Consider the following 21,648-nt stretch of genomic DNA (forward strand, 5'->3'; position numbering starts at 1 on the left):
AGATCATAGAAAGGTCGCAGTGTTACAGGTTTTCTGCCTGAACAAGCCTGTCTCTCAATAATAATATATAATAACTTGTTGTATGAAAGGAAAAAAAATATTTCTTTTATGTATATATTTTTTTTTTGTATACATATTCTTTTATCTCTTTTTACTATGTATGTCTATCTATATCCGTTGTTATTTGTGTGCTGTAAGTAATGCAAATAAATTATGTAGGTATCTATCTATCTAAGTTGTTCAGACGCTGAGAGTTTAACAAACAAACTCACTTTTATATTTATAATATACTTAACTTTTATCACTTTCGTGATTTCATGCCCGTGATTTATGTCTATCTCCATCACATTTTTTTTATACAACTTAGAATGGCAAACAAGCTGACGGCCCACCTGATGGAAAATGGTAACCGTTGCCTATAGACATGAGCAGTACCATGGACATAACAGAGTATACTGTTTCGTCCATGATACCCCCCATGCGTTGCCATTCCTGAGGACTCAGGTGTTATTTTTCCGCACCCAATAAATTTATGTATTCACATTCATATAGTAAGTGTACCTATATCAAACCTCATGACTATTGGTTAAGCCATTAAAATGCCAAAGGATAAAAGCAAAGAAAGTTTATTAATAAGGAGATCTTTGTAACTGTAATAATACATTCATATGTAAATTTTACAGTCATTTACCACCACATCTGCCTGCCAAGACGTTTATAGATGGAGAACTAGACTTCTACAATGTGGACCGTTTGGGTGGAGTGTTGCCGTTCCTCGTGAGGACTTTAAGGTTCTTTAAATTTTCAGTCAGTCAGGGGTTTTTTTTTTGCAACTTAGAATGGCAAACAAGCTGACGGCCCACCTGATGAAAAATGGTAATCGTCGCCTATAGACATGAGCAGTACCAGGGACATAACAGAGTTTTTTTTTTATACAACTTAGAATAGCAAACAAGCTGACGGCCCACCTGATGGAAAGTGATAACCGTCGCCTATACACATGAGCAGTACCATGGACATAACAGAGTATACTCTTTCGCCCATGATACTCCCTATGCGTTGCCATTCCTGAGGACTCGGATGTTATTTCTCTGTACCCTATAAATTCACTGCCATATCCTACCCTTCAAACTGAAACACAGCCATGCAAACACAACTACTTCACGGTAGAAACACAAAAGGAACAGAGGGTTTTAAATAATCATCATCCCAACCTCAAAAATGTGCTAATAATTTCCTAACAAAATAATTTTAATCAAATTACCAGTAAGTAGTTTTGACTAGTAACTAGTAGTGTAAGTCCCTACGCTTGATATTAAATAAATGCCTTTAAACATTTACAAGGAGTATTAGACAATTAATGGAAATACTTTATTTTTTTTATTTCTTTATTAATACATAGATATACTCATTATTACTAATGTTTGTTTTGTGCAAGGATCGAACCTGCGACCATCAGAAGGAGTGTGGTATACATCATTAACCACATTGACTTATTTACAGACAAGACCTGATAAATGTGCTCGGGGAAGACAACCCTTTTATACAAAGTTTCGAGCCCAATTACAATAGGGCTGGCGGTATTGATACAGGTATATATCATAGACATATATATATATATATATATATATATATATATATGTTCATAAAGACAAAAGATGCTCTTTAAATCTACTTCTAAAAATATTTAGAGATTGTCTCTCATGGACATGGAAACTTACCTTAAATTTTTCTAAAATCAAATTTAGTTTAATGATCGATATACATAACTTATTGGTCAAGCGATGGACAGCAACGTCCCTTTTAAGACATTACCAAAACTTGACTTGCCAATCCGCCTATCAAGGGGGAAAGGGATTGTTAGTAATGGAGACTGAACATCTCATTACTAGTAATATACCCAACCAGGTCGACCTCCTCGCGGTTCTCCCTGGAAACTATCATGGTTAATACCTGATGAATTCATCATGATGGGCTAACTGGCCTGTTTTCACTCTCATCGATCACCCTTCACTGGTGCTCCACCAGCGTATCCAGGGGTTACCATACCATTTTCACCTATAAAAAAAAACCCGCCTATCAAGCGTGGTGACTACTGGGAAACCCCCTATTATGGTTAAGTCTATATTTGGCAGTGGACAGTTAATGAATGATATGATAATGATGAATTTATCATTATATTTTTACAAAAATAATAGCTATTAGAATTTTTTTTATATAACAAACAAACCATTCAATATAACAAATCGGATGTCATTGGAACAAAGTAGACATTTTAATGAATATTGAAAAATATCATATTTATCCTTGAGATTGATTTAATAAAATATTCAATCATAATAATACAGAGCTAACAAAAATTGACTCCAATAAAGTATTTTCATGTGTCATTAAAATAATTGTATAACGAGAAAGCGATTTCAAAATAACGTCAATTTTCGTAATATCCATTTTCTCTACCAATTATTCGTGACACAAAATTCATAATATATGAGATTAATTATATCATTCTCCATTTAATGGCATGTAATGAAATTCTAAATGTCCTTAATTACAAAATTTGTATTTTGTTCATGTATTTTAATTGATATTACTGAAGACTGATTAGAATTAAATAAACAAAAGAATTTAATTCTACTACTATTATTATATACTTTTTTTTATACCACTGAGGTGGCAACAAGCATACGGCCCACCTAATGGTAAGCAATTACCGTAGCCTGTGAAAGCCTGCAATACCAAAGTGCCAACGCAATGCCTACAATACGTGCTATTATCAACATTTAATCACTAATAGTAGATCCCCTAAGTCCTTTCTTAGAGTGATGACTACATCACTCTGTGCTTAAATCAATAAAAAAAAACATCGACCTCCTCTATCTGCCCCTTCCTTTTCCGTGGGTGGCGTAAAAGGCAATTAAGGGAGAGCAAGGGATGGACAACAGCATCCCTCTTAAATATCCCCAAAGCCTAACTGCGGTTGCCAATCCGCCTGCCAAGCGTGGCAACTGCTAGCAAAACCCCCCAAGGGGTAGTGAAAAGTTAAAGGCTGATATGATGATGATATATATGAATAAAAAAAGATAAGCATAGGTTGTTGAAAATATCACAGAAACTCTTTCTAAATCATTAATAACAGATTGAAACATTCAATTAATTGATTTATGATTTGTACAATGGGAGGCATTGTTTTCTCACTGTGATGATTTTTTGTACTGAAACTGTGATAATAATTGTTTGTATCTATATTAATAATATAATATAATATTTATTAAATCCAAAAATACATGTTTTAATTTCTATTTGTTCCCAAACTTCACATTAAGATTCCCTGTTTCGTGAAGTTTTGGGCCCTCTTCTACTTATAAAACTTATTAACTAATATATAAACTTTAGATACATAAACAATTAAGTTTACTATTGGCATCTTTTGGAAAAAACAATAAGGAATATCTATCTATCTAGTGTTAAAAATCAATAAATTGTATTCTAGTCGCGTCAATTTATTGTTTATTATTATTTTCATTAAATTCTATTTAAACAAACTGTAATTACATTTTTCTGCATAAACGCAGACCAGACTCAATTATTAATTGGCCAGGTCTGCAAATTTCGTTTCCTAAATTGGTCAACTAAAAATCGATCCCGGAACCTTATTTTCAAAGTAATGTGTCTACAAAATTAAATTAGTACTACTAATTCGTCATCAAAAGTCAACCATAGATGATGTACAATTTAAATATAAAAATTTAACTTAAATTTCTCTATGGGACATTTACTGAGAGAGAATACAGCCATAATAAGGTCTAAAATTATTCTAGGTGTAAGCGATATGACCGCTGGTTCTCCAGGGTTGGCTACGCTACCACAAGTAATATCATCGTTGGCCAGATTCATGCATCAGCCCATGCCTACAATGCCGAATAGGTGTGTAATAAGAAATTGAATGCTCCTTCTAAAGAAATATACGTTGAAAACCGACAGTAGTTTTTCATCCTCTCTTTAAATTAGTACGAGAGACTCAAATTTGTTATTTTTCAACCTATATTTCATTAAAACACGTTGAACCTTTTGACCATGAAAAATTCGAAAAATAACCAAAATTAAGTTTTTGTTACATAACATTATCTGACACAACTCATTTGGAAAGATATCGATTTATAGCTTGGTATTCAACGTGTTAAAAGTAATTGAAAATGTTATGCCACAAAAAAAAACAACTTTAATCATAGCATAACTAGTTATTTTAGTTTAAAAACTAAACCACTGAATCGATGAAACTATGGTACTAATTTAAAAATGTAATACCTTCTCAAATGAACAAGAGTTTTTTCGAATCATTTTATACTTGTAAATGACAGAGTTAAGAAGTCACAAACATAAAAATACAACCATATTCAGAACCTTCTCTTTTTTGATGTCAGTTAGAAATGTTCAGTGTTACTGATAGACACACACTTCTTATTAAATGTATAATGTAAAGTGAAATCGTTACAGCCAGTATCATAGTTATACCTACCACAAGTAACAATTATGGTATATTTTATTCATCCGAACCACTCCATAATTATGGTGGCCTCTCAATAGAAATCATCCCAATACCACCACCCTGCAAGTAATGTTAGTATTTGAATATAAAATTGCATATTATGTAGTCCATACATCGAATATTTACAAATACGTTAAAGACAGAATTGACGAATTTAACACCATAGCAAATGTTCTGTTTTCGAAAATTATTTCATCAGAGCATCAATACAATAGCCGATATGAAAAATTCTTTTAATAGACAGCAGCCCAAATATATTTCTCTGAATGTTAATTAAAATACTTATTACTTAATTTACTTGCCGACAACTCGATCCGTGGAATTTAAACTACCAATTATGCAATCCGGACTGAGTGTGTTTGATTACATAAGTTTACAATTGTGAATTCGTCTAATTCATTACTTATTTTAAAAGAACTATAATCCTAACTGGCTAGTTCTCGACGCGAATTTATCAGAATTCAACAATCATTGATTCATTTAGAATTCATTTATCAATCAATACATCAGTCTTCTAGAAACAACGGTATGTTTCTTTCTCTTCTACGTTAGAATAACTGGTGAGACAGCGCTAGCTCTCAAAGGGACTCGCTCCATGATGCCCGGCGCTGGAGCTGTTGATGTCAGATCAGCACACCTGAGATTGGTTGATGGTTTACTAGCCCTTTATCATGGAGCTGCTATTAAACATGCCGAAAAGGTAAGATTTTGCTTTGCAAACTATTTATTTGTCTGCAGTATGTAATTCAATAATAATAGCATTATCAGTAGAAAAAAAATTGTTAGTACGGAATCTGTGAACAGAGTGGGACATAGTGTGATTAGAGTGGTGTGGACTGAAGAATGATGTAGTGGCGAAAATTTAAATGGGAATGTTGCGTTGCTTTGGCCATTTGGAGAGGATGGATGAATAAAGAATAATGAAAGAGATTTATCCAGCACGAATAAATGAAGAAATCAATAGGGGCCGCCATAGACAAATGTACGTCGACCAAATAGGCAACGTGCTGAAGAAGGCAATTTTTTTATGCAATTTGGCAAACAAGCTGAAGAATTCGTAACTGGTGAGCATGTATGAATAGATTGATGAATGTACAGGAAAATAATCTATTTGAATCGGATATTTATCGGATATTTAGCGTTCTATTTTTTGCATCTGCCCCAATAGATATATTTAAAAAAAAATGTGTTTACTGTTGGAAAGATGAGACGTGATAATGAAGTTACTTTTAAGTTACTTAAGATCCTCCTAATATCCTTATAAATCCTTATTAATTATCCTTGGACATAAATTACAAGGTTGCGTGTTTATAGCACGTTGGGGTCACCAAACTGGGAAATAATCATTTATTTATCACTCACAAGGAATACAACATAGTGTTTTTGGTATAATAATAATTGATTTAGGTACAGGCCGTACCCACAGAGTAGTTTTCTACCACAGACTATTTTTTATCTTTTGTTCGGAAATTAGAAAATGTGCATTCAGAAACACCACAAACCTATCATTGTCTACAATTATTTTAGCTGTGCGAATTGAGAGACAACCAATTGGACATGGCGGATTGTCTTCACGATATAGAGCAAAGAATCTACAATGTTTCCACAGAGATGCAAGCTGATATGGGTAAGCATATGAATGGTAGTGGTACAGTTCATTTGTTATTTGATTAGATACTTTAGAAGATTAAAAACAAGTTGACGGGTGAAAAAACTACTCGTAGTAAGCGTCGTCGTCAAAATAATGGACATTATGGAATAGTTTGTGGCATCATTAATTGCTATTCCTGAGAACTATGGTATTGTGTTGCTGTGTCATTTCGGCTATCCTTTTCTTTCCTGTGGGTTTCGTGAGACGCGACTAAGAGAGATGGGCTTTTTTTTTTATGGGTGAAAATGGAATGGTAACCCCGCCTGCGCTAACGCGATACGCTGGCGGAGCACCAATGAACGGTGATCGATGAGAATGAAAACAGGCCAGTTAACCCATCATGATGAATTCATCAGGAATTAACCATGATAGTTTTCAGGGGGTACCGCGAGGAGGTCGACCTAGTTGGGTATATTGCTAGCAATGGAATTCTTAGTCTCCATTACTAACAATCCCTTTCCCCCCAAGAGAAATGGGCTGGAGCGTCCCTCTTAAAACAACTTAAAATAACCCGCCTGCCAAGCGTAGCAACTACTAGCAAAACCGCCCAATAGGGGAGACCTACATTCAGCAGTGGCCAATTAACGGCTGATATAGCATGATATGGTATTGTCTCTGTAACCCTTTAAATTAAAACACAGCTGATTTATAGCAGAAGTACAGGTGAAATAGAGGTTTTGTAATAAAAAATATTAGTACCCAATTATACATAAACTATTTAATTGACTTGAATTAAATTTGTTACACCGATAAAAGAACTATATTATATGCATCTATATAAACACTTCTATCCGAATATAAATAGGCAAGACTGCAGATTACAGCAAGTTTTTTTTGAAGAGATAGTAATGCAATGGAAATCCGGCCTGCCCTATTGACATAAGCCGGTGAGTTATTGCTGTAAATATTCCCTGCCAAATTAACTTACACGAAGGTGCCCTCGAAAATCTTCGTGATCAATTCCTGATGAATTTGTCACGATGAGCCAACCAATCACTCTGTTACTCCCTCAGTGTATACTAATAACATAGAACGAGAAAACCATTCCGTTATTATACATTAAAGATATAATTTAATTAAATAAAAGAGATATATCGTTTAGGTTCGAACGAAGAGTTAACAGAACAAGAAAAAAACAGAAAACAGTTAATGGAAAATATTTTGAAAGAATTAGAAAGATCCAAGGCGGTGTATGAGGTAGTTTTTTTTTTATTTTCTCTTTTTCATCTATAGTTTTTTTTTTTAATATTACCAAGAATGCCAATTTTTTTTTATACAACTTAGAATGAAGAATTAAACAACAACAAACAAGCTGACGGCCCACCTGATGGAAAGTCAGGTGGAACGTCGTAGACATAACAGAGTATACTGTTTCGCCCATAATACCCCCCATGCGTTGCCATTCCTGAGGACTCAGGTGTTATTCCTCTGTACACAGTAAATTCACACAATATCCCACCATTCAGACCGAAATACAGCCATGCAAACACAACTGCTTCACGGTTGAAACACGAATGGGACAGAGGTACCCAAGCAATCGACTTTTGTACAAAGTCTCCCTCTAATCAGACTAGTGGTATGCCAAATAAACTAGCGATCCACTTTATGGAAACTGAAAATACTTGCCTATACAAGTTGAAATCAAAATCAACATCCTTTTAAGGAACTGATTTATATTATATCATTGAAACTGAAGGACTACCATGAAATGAAATTCCAAATTTTCAGACTTAATTTCTTGTTCTTGTTCATACCGAAATCGATCCAGTAAATGGAGCTTAACATTTCGTTCGGCTTATATCCCATCATAAAAGTTTAAAAGAACGATATTTTAACATTTTAAATATTTTGAAGCGGTATGTATTATGTAATTTTAACATGAAATTTAATTTTCGTTCGACTCCGAAATATTAGAAAACATTTCATGGTAGGCCCACTGAATTCAAACGAACACAAGTCACACTACCAAAAAATTTAGGCCTCCTGACATCGACCTCAAGACATCGTGTGCTGACCAGGCCAAATTTTTTTGAATTTTTTTATCTTAGTGTATTAAATTCAATTCAATGTTCAATAAATAAATATATTTACACAATTAAGTGTACTAGATATTTATTGTTGTTGTCAATAGGAGAAACTTGAAGCTGGCTCTCTCCAGATGGCATGGGTGATCGGAGCCATATGGACCAAACAGAGACAGGCGGAGCTGGCTAAACACTTCGCAGGAGCCCTGCACTCTTTAAGACTATCGTCAGACCCTGATTATGCGGCGCATACACAAGTAATTTCTATCGCAATTTCTGTCAACACCTTCTCCAACCATAAAAGTTTTTCTTTTATAAGGAGCATATTGCCTTACTACGCTCAGGGTTCTCTTCGGCCTTCAAGAAAGGCGCAGGTGAGAGCCTCGGGGCTAACCTTTTAACACCGACTTCTGCTTCAAAGGTGCGGAACTTAGACTCTTCGTCCCTTATACATTTAGGTTTGCTTGAGATTCTTCTAATTCTCTCTAATTTTTATTTATTAAATAAATATAAACCTATCGGTCTATTTTTTTAGAAGTAAATTAGCGTGTTACAACTACTTGTTTGATGCCCTGATATCAGAGGACAACACAAGACAAAGGACTTGATAAAGTGTTTTATTTCGAATTTATCTTTTCTTCTACTGGTATATATTACTTTACACTCTTTGTCACTTCTTAACATTCTGAGGATGAAAAAAGTGCTAGCACACGAATAATGAAGTTCAAAATTATTATCTTTTATGGAGCTTGTAATGATAAACAAGCTAATAGTCGATCTATCGAAAAATGGCACCCGTTAGTTATAGACACAAATAAGCACCATGGACATTTCCATGGTCAGAATGCACTCTGATACCCATGGTACCCTTCATGCATTGCCATCCCTTACCATTACGGTCCTTCCATATCCTGAAATTTCACTGTCATATTGTCAAAAACTTAAATACAACAGATTTACCAAACCAGACAACTTCTATACTAAAACAAAAAAAACAAACTGTGTATTTTCCGACAAATTTAACAGTGTGAATCATCAATTGTAATATATAATTTAATTAGAATGAATTAAATTTTAAGTTTATACCTTAGGTAGCCAGCAGAGAAATTCTACCAGGCAAAAACTCCATTCTCGATGGTGCTAGTTACGCATCTCTCCAACTGGAGTATACCTCTAGTTCAGATCAAAGGTATCACAATTTAAACTTTAGTTTATCTATCTAAATGAGGGTAGATTAAATGTTTCGTTTGTATTGGATAAACTTAAAAAATAATACATTATCAGTGAGTAACATGGACTATATATTTTATTTAAAAAAAAACTCTAGTTGCTAGTATGGTACTCTAGAGATCTGTAATATAGGTTTCAAACTAGTTTAGTCTCCAGACTGTCACAAGGATTACTATATTTTAAATAAAAACCTAAATAGTTATACACTGTAAAGTATGCATTGCGAGTGGTAAATAAAGATTTATCTAATAATACCACGGAATGAAAACCATCGATCACACTTTTCAAACGTTACTACGTTCGACGTAAGCACCATTTTGATGTTAACCATTTGTGCTCATACATTTAACCTATATAACAGAGAGATATGAGTTCAAATCCCATTGGATCGAGTTAGGTGGTAATTTTTTCAACATGTAATCTTAAAATATAGAAATCTCGTGTCACGGTGTTCGTTCAGGCTAATCTACGATCCTTGTCACTAATCCCTTAACCGATTTCAATAAAATTTCGTAAATGTATATTGTTTGATTTTCCAATTTCTTTGATGCTCTTACTTGAAAGGTAAGATAATCTTCATCCTGTTAAGAAAAAATGGGCCCACTAGATGGCAATAAAGGGCAAAACAGCGTTTTCCGGATCCAGCTGATTACTAATGATCCTGATTACTAATCTAGCTATAATTCATAATAATGTAGTCCGCAGAGTCCAACTTCAAGGGCTACCACACCACGTGCGGGTTCCCGCTCACAATTAGGGACACCAAATCGTAAGTATACTTAATTAATTTTTGAATCTAAAATCATTTAATTAGCAATTTCTCGATGACGTGCAATATATACTGTTAGAGTGTCGTATAAACTCGATGCAAAGAGAAGATATCATGAAAAGAGAAGAAAATTTCACCTAAATAGATTAAATATTGATCTTATTCAATCTATATTAGCTGACCCAAATCAGAAATTTTTGAACATTGCTGTAAATTATTGATACCCATTAATTCCTCCCTTTCTGTAATTAGGGAAATTAGATAAAACTTTATTTGAGAAATCAGTTCAGGGTACTATATGACTGATATACCTGGTATACCTGAAGATGGTAAAAGCCCTTAAGAATCATAATAGAAAAAATAAATTGATTTATTGTGATCTACCATTATTAATAGGTATATACATATATATCTACTGTTCTGATGGACTGTATGTATGTGAGTTTGTTTATTCCACCGTAATTTCTAAATCATTATCGTCATATCAGCCGTTACCTATCCACTACTGAGCATAGATCTCCACCATAGACTGCCATAAGGAATGACCCTAACTCACCCGCATTCACTGACTCCCTGCAATTGAGGTCGTCACTCCATCTAGTGGAGTTCGTCTTACATTACGTTTGCCCGTACGCGGTCATCACTTAATAATCTTTCCTATCGGTTGTCGGTTCTAGTACTTTCTAAATACCTGAACAAATTTGGACTTCACTCAATAATCTTTCCTTATTGAGTGATGTATTTTTTTTATACCACTGAGAGATTTGGATGTATTTTTTTTTTATTATACTGAGATGGCGAAGAACACATTATTATACGTACATATGTATTGCTAGAATTCTTACTTCATCCTCAATAGTACAGGCTACATTTTCTTTTTAAAGATTCGATTTTTTTTTAAGAAGCAAAACGTACTTATTTTGTTTAAAATTATTTAGCGACTTTTAAGCCGTTAAAATTGGCAATATAATGCAAATTACAATGTACATAATGCAGTGTTAAAATACAAACGATTACGAACTGTGTAATAAAGTTAAATTAATAATTATTTCCATGAAATGTTTTAATTATGACGAATATTACCTTAGAAATCGAAAGTAAATGATTTCTCAAAGTTAGCAAAATTGTGATTATTTATATCGGCTTTGAGTAGGCTGACTTTTGACGCAATAGAATTAAAATCAAGTCAAAATCACGTTGACGTCAAATCGGTAATTGTGATTTTTTTTAGTAACGATTATGAATCTTTTGTAATATTTTTCTTTTTGTTAATCAAAATATTGAGGTCACATATTTCGAAAATGCGGAGTGAAAAAGAAACTTTTAAGTGACTGTTTTACCAATGATACAAAACATTTTTTCCAAAGAATCAAACGTAGAAAAATGACAAAAAAATGTGAACACGCTGTAATAATACATTCAGCTGTCAATTTAAATTATTAACGGTTCACATTTCTTTGAGACATTTCACCGATAGATCACACCTTTAAAAGATATTATAGTTAATCACAGAGTAAAGAACAACCAGTAGTTCAACGCCTTTGCCATGTCCCGACCGATTACGTTATAACTCGGTCCCTCTTTTTTTGTCGAGATATCTCCGTTAGACTACTGATAATAGAGCTCTTTAAAACTATGCTATTATAAAATTGTTTTCCAGCTGTATGTACCCAGGACTATGCAGAATCCCTATTCGCCTTTGTGCCAGAGTACCATGTGGATGCTATGCTGGAACTATGCAATACGTTGCGCCTTTATATGCATCCAACTGTCCCGGTTCAGCAGCTTCCAGGTATTTTAGATATAATAATATTAATAGGGCTACACGATCATGCCAATCGTCTGGCCCTGATGATCTGAAGCAGGATACCCTATTTGATAAGGGACCAGACAATGAACATCTGGGAGCGCACCTCGAACACCTAGACCCGTGCCAATTAAGAAAAGTGCCTTTGTTAAATTGGCCAAATCAGAATTGAACCTCAGACCTCAACGCAAATAAATGTGCTCACAACTACGCCATAAAGGTCAACGTATTATATGCTCATAATTTTCTTCCTTTTAATTGTTACTATATGCTTTAAACTACGTATAGCTGACCAATGGCACGAAGTGATGAGAAGGGATTGTTAACAATGGGAACAAATCGTCCCAATGCTAACAATGTACCCTGTCAGGGTGGCCTCCACTGGTAACCATTGTAATTCCTTTTGAATTCATCACGATGAGTTAACGGATCTGCTCTCATAAAAATACAGAAAGTATATAATACAAATTAGCCAATCGGCTTGGTATAAGATTTTATTTCTAGTATTCCTTCTTTTCCACTGGTGTTTTATTCCCTTGTGTCCCATCTCTTATTATATTTTGAAGAGTGGTGACATTATTGTATCCTTACCCCATCATAACATGGAGTATACGAGGGGGAAGGGTAACAATCCCTAATGGGGTAATGAAGTCAAATAGTCCCATTACTAGCAAAATACCCTATCAGGTCGACCTCCACGTGATTCCCCTGGAAACCATCGTGTTTAATTCTAGTTGAATTCGTCAGAATGGGCTAACTGACCTACTTTCATCCTCATCTCTCATCTCTCACTGATGCCCCGCCAGTATGTACCGATAGTGCATATTACCAGGGTAGCACAGGTTTACCATACCATTGTCACCTATTAAAAAAAAAGAAACAAAATATGCGATTTGCCATCCTATTAATATTACAAACGTGAATCCTACTTGGGTTTTATTGAAACAAATTTGTACAAATACTTTCAATCCAAAAATAGAATAGAATATAAAAATATTTATTTGGCATTTCACACAAATTTACGGTGTAGTGGCAAATTTTATAACTACACACAAATTTTATTTTATAACAGAGAAAATTTTATAACAGAGACGGAAAGGAGTCAGAATGCCTCCTTCAATGATTACCGAAAGGAGCTCTCACTTAGTATCTGCTGTAATATTCGACAATATTACTACAATGACTTTCAATGAGACCATTGAACATGAATAGGTGAATTACTCGGCCAAAGCCGCGGAGTATAGGTAGATTGTAAAATAAACAGAATGGGAGGAGTTGGTGGTGTCGTGTGCTTCATTCCTCTGCGCGGAGTTTGCGGACCAGCGCATAGTTCTGGCGAACACGAGGGAGTCCCTAGTACAGACACTAGCGTCGTTCGCGACACAACCAGCCACGATGCGAGCCATCGAGAGAGTGCCGGTGAAACAGTGAGTTATAGAATTACAATTTAAAAATGAGACAATTTTAAAAATAAAAATAAACTATGTTATTTTTTAAACAATACTAAGAATTACATTTTGCATATTTACACTTTTGTTTTTTCAAAGATTCACTGGTATATTAGGTCCGTCTTGTGTACCAAACTTTTTTTATAATGTTGACAATAAGAAATAAATAGGAATATGTCTATGAATATATTATTAGAAATTTAAAACAGAAGTTTGTTGAACCAAAAATTCAATAATAGAAAATTTTAAATTACACATACTAACTAAACAGCTAAACGCATCGTGTTAGTATTGGGGCCTTAATTTTTTTTTTTTTTTATTATTTATTCTTTGGAAAATTTGTTTAATACCATTGATGGACTTTAGTAGTACATTATGCTAAGCCTATGGATGAAATATTCCCTTAAAAGTATGCTAACGATTTCGATTCACCTATATAGACAAATGCTAATGATAGAAGAGTTACTGCGACCGTACCAGAGTCGTGCGTGGGCGCAGTCCAATTGGGTGCTGGTGAGGTTCTGGCACGGCTCAGGATTCGGCTTTAGACATCGACAGTGGCCGCATCTAGCTGCCAGGTAATCATTGATCCGTGTAACTCCATAAGCTAAATTATAAATGTAATAATAACTCTCCAACCGTGCTATCGGCACATCACATTATGGGCGAAACAGTATACTCTGTTATGTCCATGGTACTGCTTATGTTTATAGGTGACGGTTATCACTTTCTATCAAATGGGTCGTGAGCTAGTTGTCTTTCTAATTTGCATAAAAAGGGGGGAAAGAGATTGATACTAATGGGGTTTAACTGACCCGTTGCTAGCAATACTCAGGTCGACCTCCAAGCGGTTCCCCCTGGAAACCATCGTGGTTAATTCTGGTGGAATTCGTCACGATAGGCTAACTCACCTGCTTTTATTGTCACCTATCATCCCTAACTGGTACCCCGCCAGCGTATATCGATGGCGTGGGCGTGGTTACCATTCCATATCTGACTCTCTTATATATAGCACATATCTGACACATATCGGATCCAATATCGGACAGATATCATATAAGTATACTATTAACTCTCTTGCAGATTCTTCTCAGTAGATAACAATATCTGACACAGCAGTAGAATCATAAGAAACAGCGATTTAAAAGAGCTTGTAAACAAAACTATTTGAATTAATATAATTTCTATTCTATTCTTTCTATTAACGCATAATAGGAACATTTGTAGCAATATAAAATACATTTAGGGTCATACGTCGTTCTACCTGGAAACCAGTGTGTTTGATTTTGATTGAATTCATCACGGTCCTTGCTTTTCATCCCTCACTAGTGCCCCGCTTGCATAAATCATTAGCGTAGATGGGACGTGGAGTTACTCAATTTTTATCCGTTAAAAATAACTGAAAATACTTTGCCTTTATATAATACTCTGTTCTAACTTCTTTTCGTGTTTTAGCCTAAACACTATTGTTCTTTTAGTCTAAACTGCTAGGTTCTATATGAAAGAACTAAGTAGAGGCCAATATATATATATATATATATATATATATATATATATATATATATATATATATATATATATATATATATATATATATATATATATTGTATCTATATAGTTATATATATATATATATATATATATATATATATATATATATATTATATATATAATCATGACCACAGAACAAGCTAATTATATCTTATATCAATATTAAAATTTATTCCAGTAACTGAATAGCAACATTAAATTTATGTATTGAAATAACCTTTAGACTGAAAAGTTTATCTTTTGAAGGGCAAAGTGTCTAAAAATATCACCTTAATAGGATTTTATTAATAGATTCAGATGAATAGAGGACAATGCCTTGTAAGTAATGATATTATTCATATAAAAATTTAAGGCTCGTTCACATTTTTTTTTTCTATTAGATATAATATTATTAATATACATATATATAAATTCAATAAGAACTTTACAGTCTTTGTATTAACGTTATTCCAATAGTCTGCAGCTACGAAATCTTTTTTTATAATGTAAAATAAGTAAACGGCTCGCTTTATAGAAAATGGTACATTGCTTTGGACGTGGACAATATTGTAGAGATCATAAAATATACTGTGACGCCGATAGTATTCTCAAGGGTTGCCATTCTTAAAGATTAAGTTAGTATATCTCTGTACCCTATAATATCACAGCCACATCCCAGCCTGCAAATGGAAACTACATATTCTATCCCTCTTATTCCTAAAAACTAAAACACAAAAATCTATTTTTCTATCGCACTTTTTTGTCACTTTCTTTCAAATTAGAAATTTACCACAAAAGGAAGAAACAAAACAGTCCAACAGTTGAAATAGGTTTATCAGAGATTTGACGTTTTTATAATATAATATAATCTACGAACGAAGGTATATCTATAAGAGATTTATTCTTAAACCGAAACATTTGGCGGTAGAAACACGATAAAGATTACTATTTATATTTATATATTTTTATTTAAACATTACTATTTATTTATTATACAAAAAGAATACACGAATCCATAATATTATTACACAATATACGAGTACAAAGACATCGCCAACAATTGAAGCTGCCATTTTTTGCGGATCAACATCTGGATTGTGGATGGTCCGTCAGTGGATGCAGATAGAACAGTACCGTTCATTATGGTAGTCTATAGGGGAGGTCTATGTCCAGCAGTGGCCAAATAATGTCTGAGATGATGATCCTGCTTGTTACAAAGCAATAAATACTTTCTAATATAGATACAACTCCAGAGTCTACATAATTTTAAATATCGTCAAAATAACACAAATTCTCTACATTTTCCCACGATTAATGTCGTTTTTATTTTCGCAGGACAAAATGTATTTATGTTTTATGGATTTTAGTGAAAAACTTTAGGCAAATATTCCCAAACAAGGCACAAACTTTATTTATATTGAATCTAGTACATACATACCTAATATTGTTCTTCTAGATTCACTAAGAATTGTTTTTATGTAAAACTTAGATACGGTTTTGACCTGAAACGAAATGAGCAAGAAAACAATTGATTTAAGTATTGGTAGTAGGTAATATAGAAAAGAAACTTGAGTCTTATCGAAAAAGTTTTATGAAAATCTAGAGATAAACAGCAATAACAATAAGATTGCAAATCAGATATCTAGTTCTTTATACCTTCACCCTAAACTGACAGACGCCGGGATGTTTTATTTGTTTTGGACTTATACAGGGCGGGCTTTAGCCTACCTGATGCCCTTGGGCTTTGACGGCGCCCTCTAACAACGACCGCGTGTCGATTTTTCTTGGCACTTTAGACCTGCTGCTCAGTCAAAAATACTAACGTCAAATTTAATATGACTCTTTACTAAGGCTCTTTTTGCGCCCTATTTGAACCGCTAGTGTCCTCTGAGTAGATTTCCATTTCATTATTGTATAAATAAAACAACATTAAATAAAAATAAATATAAAGATAATTACTTTCATATAGAAATATTTCTCATTCCAATGTACAAATAAATACACGATTTTCAATTTTTTTTATGCAACTTAAAATGGCAAAAAAGCTAACGGCCCATCTGATAGAAAGTGGTAACCGTCGCCTATAGACATGAGCAGTACCATGGACATAACAGAATATAATGTTTCGCAATATAATGTTGTGCTAGAGACATAACAGTGTACTGTTTCGCCCGTGATACCCCCCATCCGTTGCCATTCCTGAGGACTCAGGTGTTATTTCTCTATACCCTGTAAATTCATTGCCATATCCCGCCCTTGAAACCAAAACACAGCCATGCAAACACAACTACTTCACGGTTGAAACACGAATGGAACAGACGTACCCAAGAAAATGACTTGTACAAAATCTCTCTTCCAATTATATTTAATTGCAAACCCGTCTAACCAGTATTATTTGTGCCGGTGAAATCTACCGTATAATATATGGACTGTAGTACCAATAAGATTTATTATTCTAATATCATAATGGTCGGCAACATAGGTATCAGGTAAATTGAATTTCTTATATAATATTTCAGGTACGGCGATAGGGAGCCCACTGTAAACAATTTGGGTGCTAGAGTAGACGCTGGCCTTATGAGTCAGTGCTTTGGTAAATAAGTTCTCATGTTTTGTCTCTTTTGTTTTATACTAGTTTTGTGTTGCAACTTTGCCCACGTGACTAGAATGGAATATATTGATTGTCTGAGATAAAAATTAGCCTTATCTTCGTCAATCCTAAATACTCTATAACTGCATACCAGTAATATATACACAAACAAATGCCAATCACATGTGCCAATACTTTTTAAAAGGCTTCAAAAAGAGGTTGTATTAGTCAAATTCGGTTGTATTTTTTTTTATATTTATTGCCTCACAACTTCATCAGTTGTAAATTGATTTGGACAATTCTTTTTTATCTGAAAGGTACTCGTATATACATACAAATTGGCCCATCTCATAGAAATTTTATCAACGTTGTTTCAATCGGTTTTTTTTTTTGTGGAACACAAACTATTAATATATATTTTACTATAATATAATAATAAAACATATATAACTATATATTTTATTATTATATTATGATTTTGAACCGATTATAACATTTACTTTTACTATCGATAGACTTAAGATAACGTAACAAATATCCATTCATCCAGTACTTTTTATTTCTTGGAAATAATTTCTTATACTCTCATTGTTTTTATATTTATATACATACTAGCTTTAACCCGTGGCTGCGTTCACGTGCCAGGATAGAAGGTAGCATAAGACGCAGAAGAGATAACAAACAAATACATTCACTTTTATATTTATAATATTACTAGAATTTATTGACAATTGATTATATTATACCCATATTTGTTAATACATATATTGAATTCCATAGGTCCATGCCCATCAGAAATAATCCAAGGTCGTATAAGAGATTATTTAGCTGCAAATCCGAAAGAAGCTGCGGTATTCCTAAATTCGCTGCTCAGTCAACTCAACTGGGCGTTATCTGAGTTCATAACCATGATGCAAGAGGTAAGTCTTAGATTGTATAGATAGTGTCTCCATAGAAATGCTTCGAGAAAAACGGGTCAACTTTTTATACAATTTTGCGTGATAAATAGTTATGAGTGATTCCTTTATAACTTCTATATTTATTTTGTCTTATAATTTACGCATCTTTTTAATGCTGAAATACTCATTTTATTTATTAAATAATACGTCAAGATACATTGTATGCGTAAGTATATAGAACACTGATAACGAGTCAAAAAGTTGACCCGTTTTTGAGGCTCAGTGCTTTACCTATATAATCTAAGAGGTAAGTATATTTTTATAAGATGGTAAACAAACTGTCGGCTCGCCTAATGGGAAGTGATGACCGTCGTTTATAGATATGAATAGCACCGTTGACATTACAGAATAAACTCTTATGCGTTACTATTTCTGAGGATTTGGATACAGAAATAAGAGGGAACAGAAGTACCCATGCAAATGACTTTAATACAGTCCCCCTCTGGTATATATAGTATTTCATTCATACATCATCAGCCGCTAACCATCCACTGCTAAACATAGGCCTCCCCCACACGAGGTGGTTAACCATCTTTTTAGGCGGGTAAGCAACCACAGTTAGTTTTTAAATGATGTTTTACCGTCGACCTTTAAGTTCCCTTAGTTGCCTCTTATAACACCCACAGATAAGGAAAGGGTGCCCCATTCAATGCCTGGACCACACGGAAAATTAATTCATATATTCTATTATTTATACCCAGATGGACAGAGTATACGTGGATGCCCAGCTGGAGTCGAGACAAATCAAATTATGTGCGACATGCTTCGACTTGTACCATGGACTGGCACGGGCATTAGAAATGTGCATATGCCTAGCTCCGGGCTTGCTAACCAAACCAGAGGCTAGCGATAACCAAAACGAACTCCTACTGGGACGGACGTGTCAGGTTAGTGAATTCACAACTTCATGGTACTATGTCATTACTAGCTCTTATCCACGACTTCTTTTATGACCGGAATATGTTTACTGACCGAGATAAAAAGTGGCTTATGTCATTCTCCGTCTCCATATAGTATTTGTATATCAAATTTCATAGTGATTAGTTCAGCCATTTTTTTTTAATGGATGGTAATGGAATGGTAACCCCACCTGCACTAACGGTATATGCTGGAGGGGCAACAATAAGGGATGATAAGTGAGAATAAAAATGCAGGTCACTAAGCCCATCTTTATTAATATACCTGGAATTCAGCACGATGGTTTTCAGAGGGAACTACGTGGAGGTAGAGTTGACAGAGTACATTACTAGCAATGGGTCCGTATTACTAACCCTTCCCCCCAAATTAGATATGTTAATGATGATAAAATTATTCCAGATCCTAATGGCGGTGATCTCCCGTGTCTGTGTTCGTGGTGGAGGGGGAGCAGGTTTCGCGAGGCTGGTAGCGCGAGGGTTGCCCGATACCGATCGTGTACACTACTACGTCGCACTATCACCAGTAGCCGGCTGCCTCATCAGATTGCTAGATCCCAAGTTACCTCCTGACGTGAGTCCTTACTGAACACTCGTTAATTTTCCCTGCAATATTCCCTGGCTGGTCAACCTCCACGCGGACCTCTCAAGAAATCACTGGTTAATTCATGTAGAATCCGTCACAATAGGCCTACTAACCTGCTCTAGTCCTCACCTATCATCCCTCACTTATGCCACGTAATTACTATTATCACTCATTAAAATAATCTATTCATCTTCCTAATTTCATGCAAATCCACCCAACAAATAAAAACGAACATAGGTCGATAAATGACAAAAGTTTATTATCTTTTCATATTAATAAGGCCAGTTGTTTTAAGGAAGGCTCAAATTTTTATATTTTTTTTTTTAATTCACAAAGTTTTTATCTTACAGAATAATATAATGTTATATAATAAACACTGTATACATACTGCTATTTTAATTACAACCACTTTGCTTTCTTTTTTTATTTCAGCATCTTGATAAGGTGACACAAGCACTAGTAACCGAACCTCTTTTCCGGGTAGACGGACTAGAATTTATGCTTGGAAAAACTAAAGATTTCTCTTTCTACAATTGTTAGTAATTAATTATTTAATAACAAACTGTACAAAACTAAACTAGTATACTTTACGACATATGAAATATACTTTACGACCTATTTTCATACCTACCGGATATACTAAATATATTTATAAAAATCGGTCAAGCAATTTCGGAGGAGTTAGAGCACAAACGAACCCGTCCACTGCACCACGATCATCAATATTACTTTTCTTATTTCATTCCAATCTTTATCTATTGCAGCTCATTGCTCAGGTGCGACTGATTGTTTGGTTAATTAATTATTCGATTCATTGACTGGTTAATTGATTGATTGTTTACTGATTGATTGGTTGATCGAATGCTAGGAACTATAGATACAAATACTTCGAGAAAAGTGGGTCAACTTTTTCATACAATTTTGCGTGATAAATAGTTATGACTTTACCTTTATAACTTCTATATTTATTTTGTCTTATAATTTCTGCATCCTTTTAATGCGTAAAAAGTCATATTATATTAAATAATTAAACATAGATACGTCAAATATATAATGTGCGTAAGTATATAGAACACTAATAAAAAAATGAGTCATGAGAGTAATTGTCAAATTAGCTGACAAAAAGTTGACCCGTTAAGGCTTTATTCTCTATGTATATAATCTAGCCTTAGATTAGAAGTAGGTACTAATATAAAGTTTTATTGTGTAGACCCGGATGATGTTACTGTAAACGAGATGAAAGCTCTCGAAATAGTAGTGGACAGACTTCGAGTCGCTCGCGAGGTTGCGGTGAGAGCCAGGTCGCCTGGCTCCAGCGGGGCGCAGTCAGATCTGCTGTGCACTATATGTTACGCCAGGCCCGCGGATACAGCTTTTGTGCCGTGTGGACACCATTCTTGCAGGTAAATTACTAATTAATTCTTATTTTCTTCAGACTTCAAAAAGAAGGAGATTCTCATATCAGTTGTATTTTTTTATGTTTGTTACCTCATAACTCCGTCAATTCTAAACCGATTTAGATTATTTTTATCTAAAAAGATATTTCTACAAATTGGTATCATATAAATTATATCTATATAGGCAACACATG

At 34.2% G+C, this 21,648-nt stretch overlaps 1 protein-coding gene across 1 annotated transcript in view; it reads left to right on the top strand.

The window, feature by feature from the left end:
• The window catches only part of LOC113511188 (E3 ubiquitin-protein ligase RNF123-like), a 39,160-nt gene that overhangs the window by 17,170 nt on the left and 342 nt on the right, over window positions 1-21,648 (top strand). Inside the window, exons 17-35 of the mRNA XM_052903217.1 lie at window positions 684-791; window positions 1,504-1,592; window positions 3,822-3,927; window positions 5,102-5,249; window positions 6,077-6,162; window positions 6,274-6,281; window positions 7,303-7,397; window positions 8,332-8,481; window positions 9,316-9,413; window positions 10,153-10,223; window positions 11,884-12,015; window positions 13,295-13,457; window positions 13,919-14,056; window positions 17,528-17,601; window positions 18,379-18,518; window positions 19,259-19,444; window positions 19,875-20,045; window positions 20,490-20,592; window positions 21,268-21,460. Of these exons, the coding sequence (XP_052759177.1) occupies window positions 684-791; window positions 1,504-1,592; window positions 3,822-3,927; window positions 5,102-5,249; window positions 6,077-6,162; window positions 6,274-6,281; window positions 7,303-7,397; window positions 8,332-8,481; window positions 9,316-9,413; window positions 10,153-10,223; window positions 11,884-12,015; window positions 13,295-13,457; window positions 13,919-14,056; window positions 17,528-17,601; window positions 18,379-18,518; window positions 19,259-19,444; window positions 19,875-20,045; window positions 20,490-20,592; window positions 21,268-21,460 (2,259 nt within the window). The remainder of the gene's footprint in view (window positions 1-683; window positions 792-1,503; window positions 1,593-3,821; window positions 3,928-5,101; window positions 5,250-6,076; window positions 6,163-6,273; window positions 6,282-7,302; window positions 7,398-8,331; window positions 8,482-9,315; window positions 9,414-10,152; window positions 10,224-11,883; window positions 12,016-13,294; window positions 13,458-13,918; window positions 14,057-17,527; window positions 17,602-18,378; window positions 18,519-19,258; window positions 19,445-19,874; window positions 20,046-20,489; window positions 20,593-21,267; window positions 21,461-21,648) is intronic.

This window comes from Galleria mellonella, unplaced genomic scaffold, assembly GCF_026898425.1.
Source record: "Galleria mellonella isolate WM207_F2 unplaced genomic scaffold, CSIRO_AGI_GalMel_v1 utg133, whole genome shotgun sequence".
In the NCBI taxonomy this organism is placed as follows: Eukaryota; Metazoa; Arthropoda; class Insecta; order Lepidoptera; family Pyralidae; genus Galleria; species Galleria mellonella.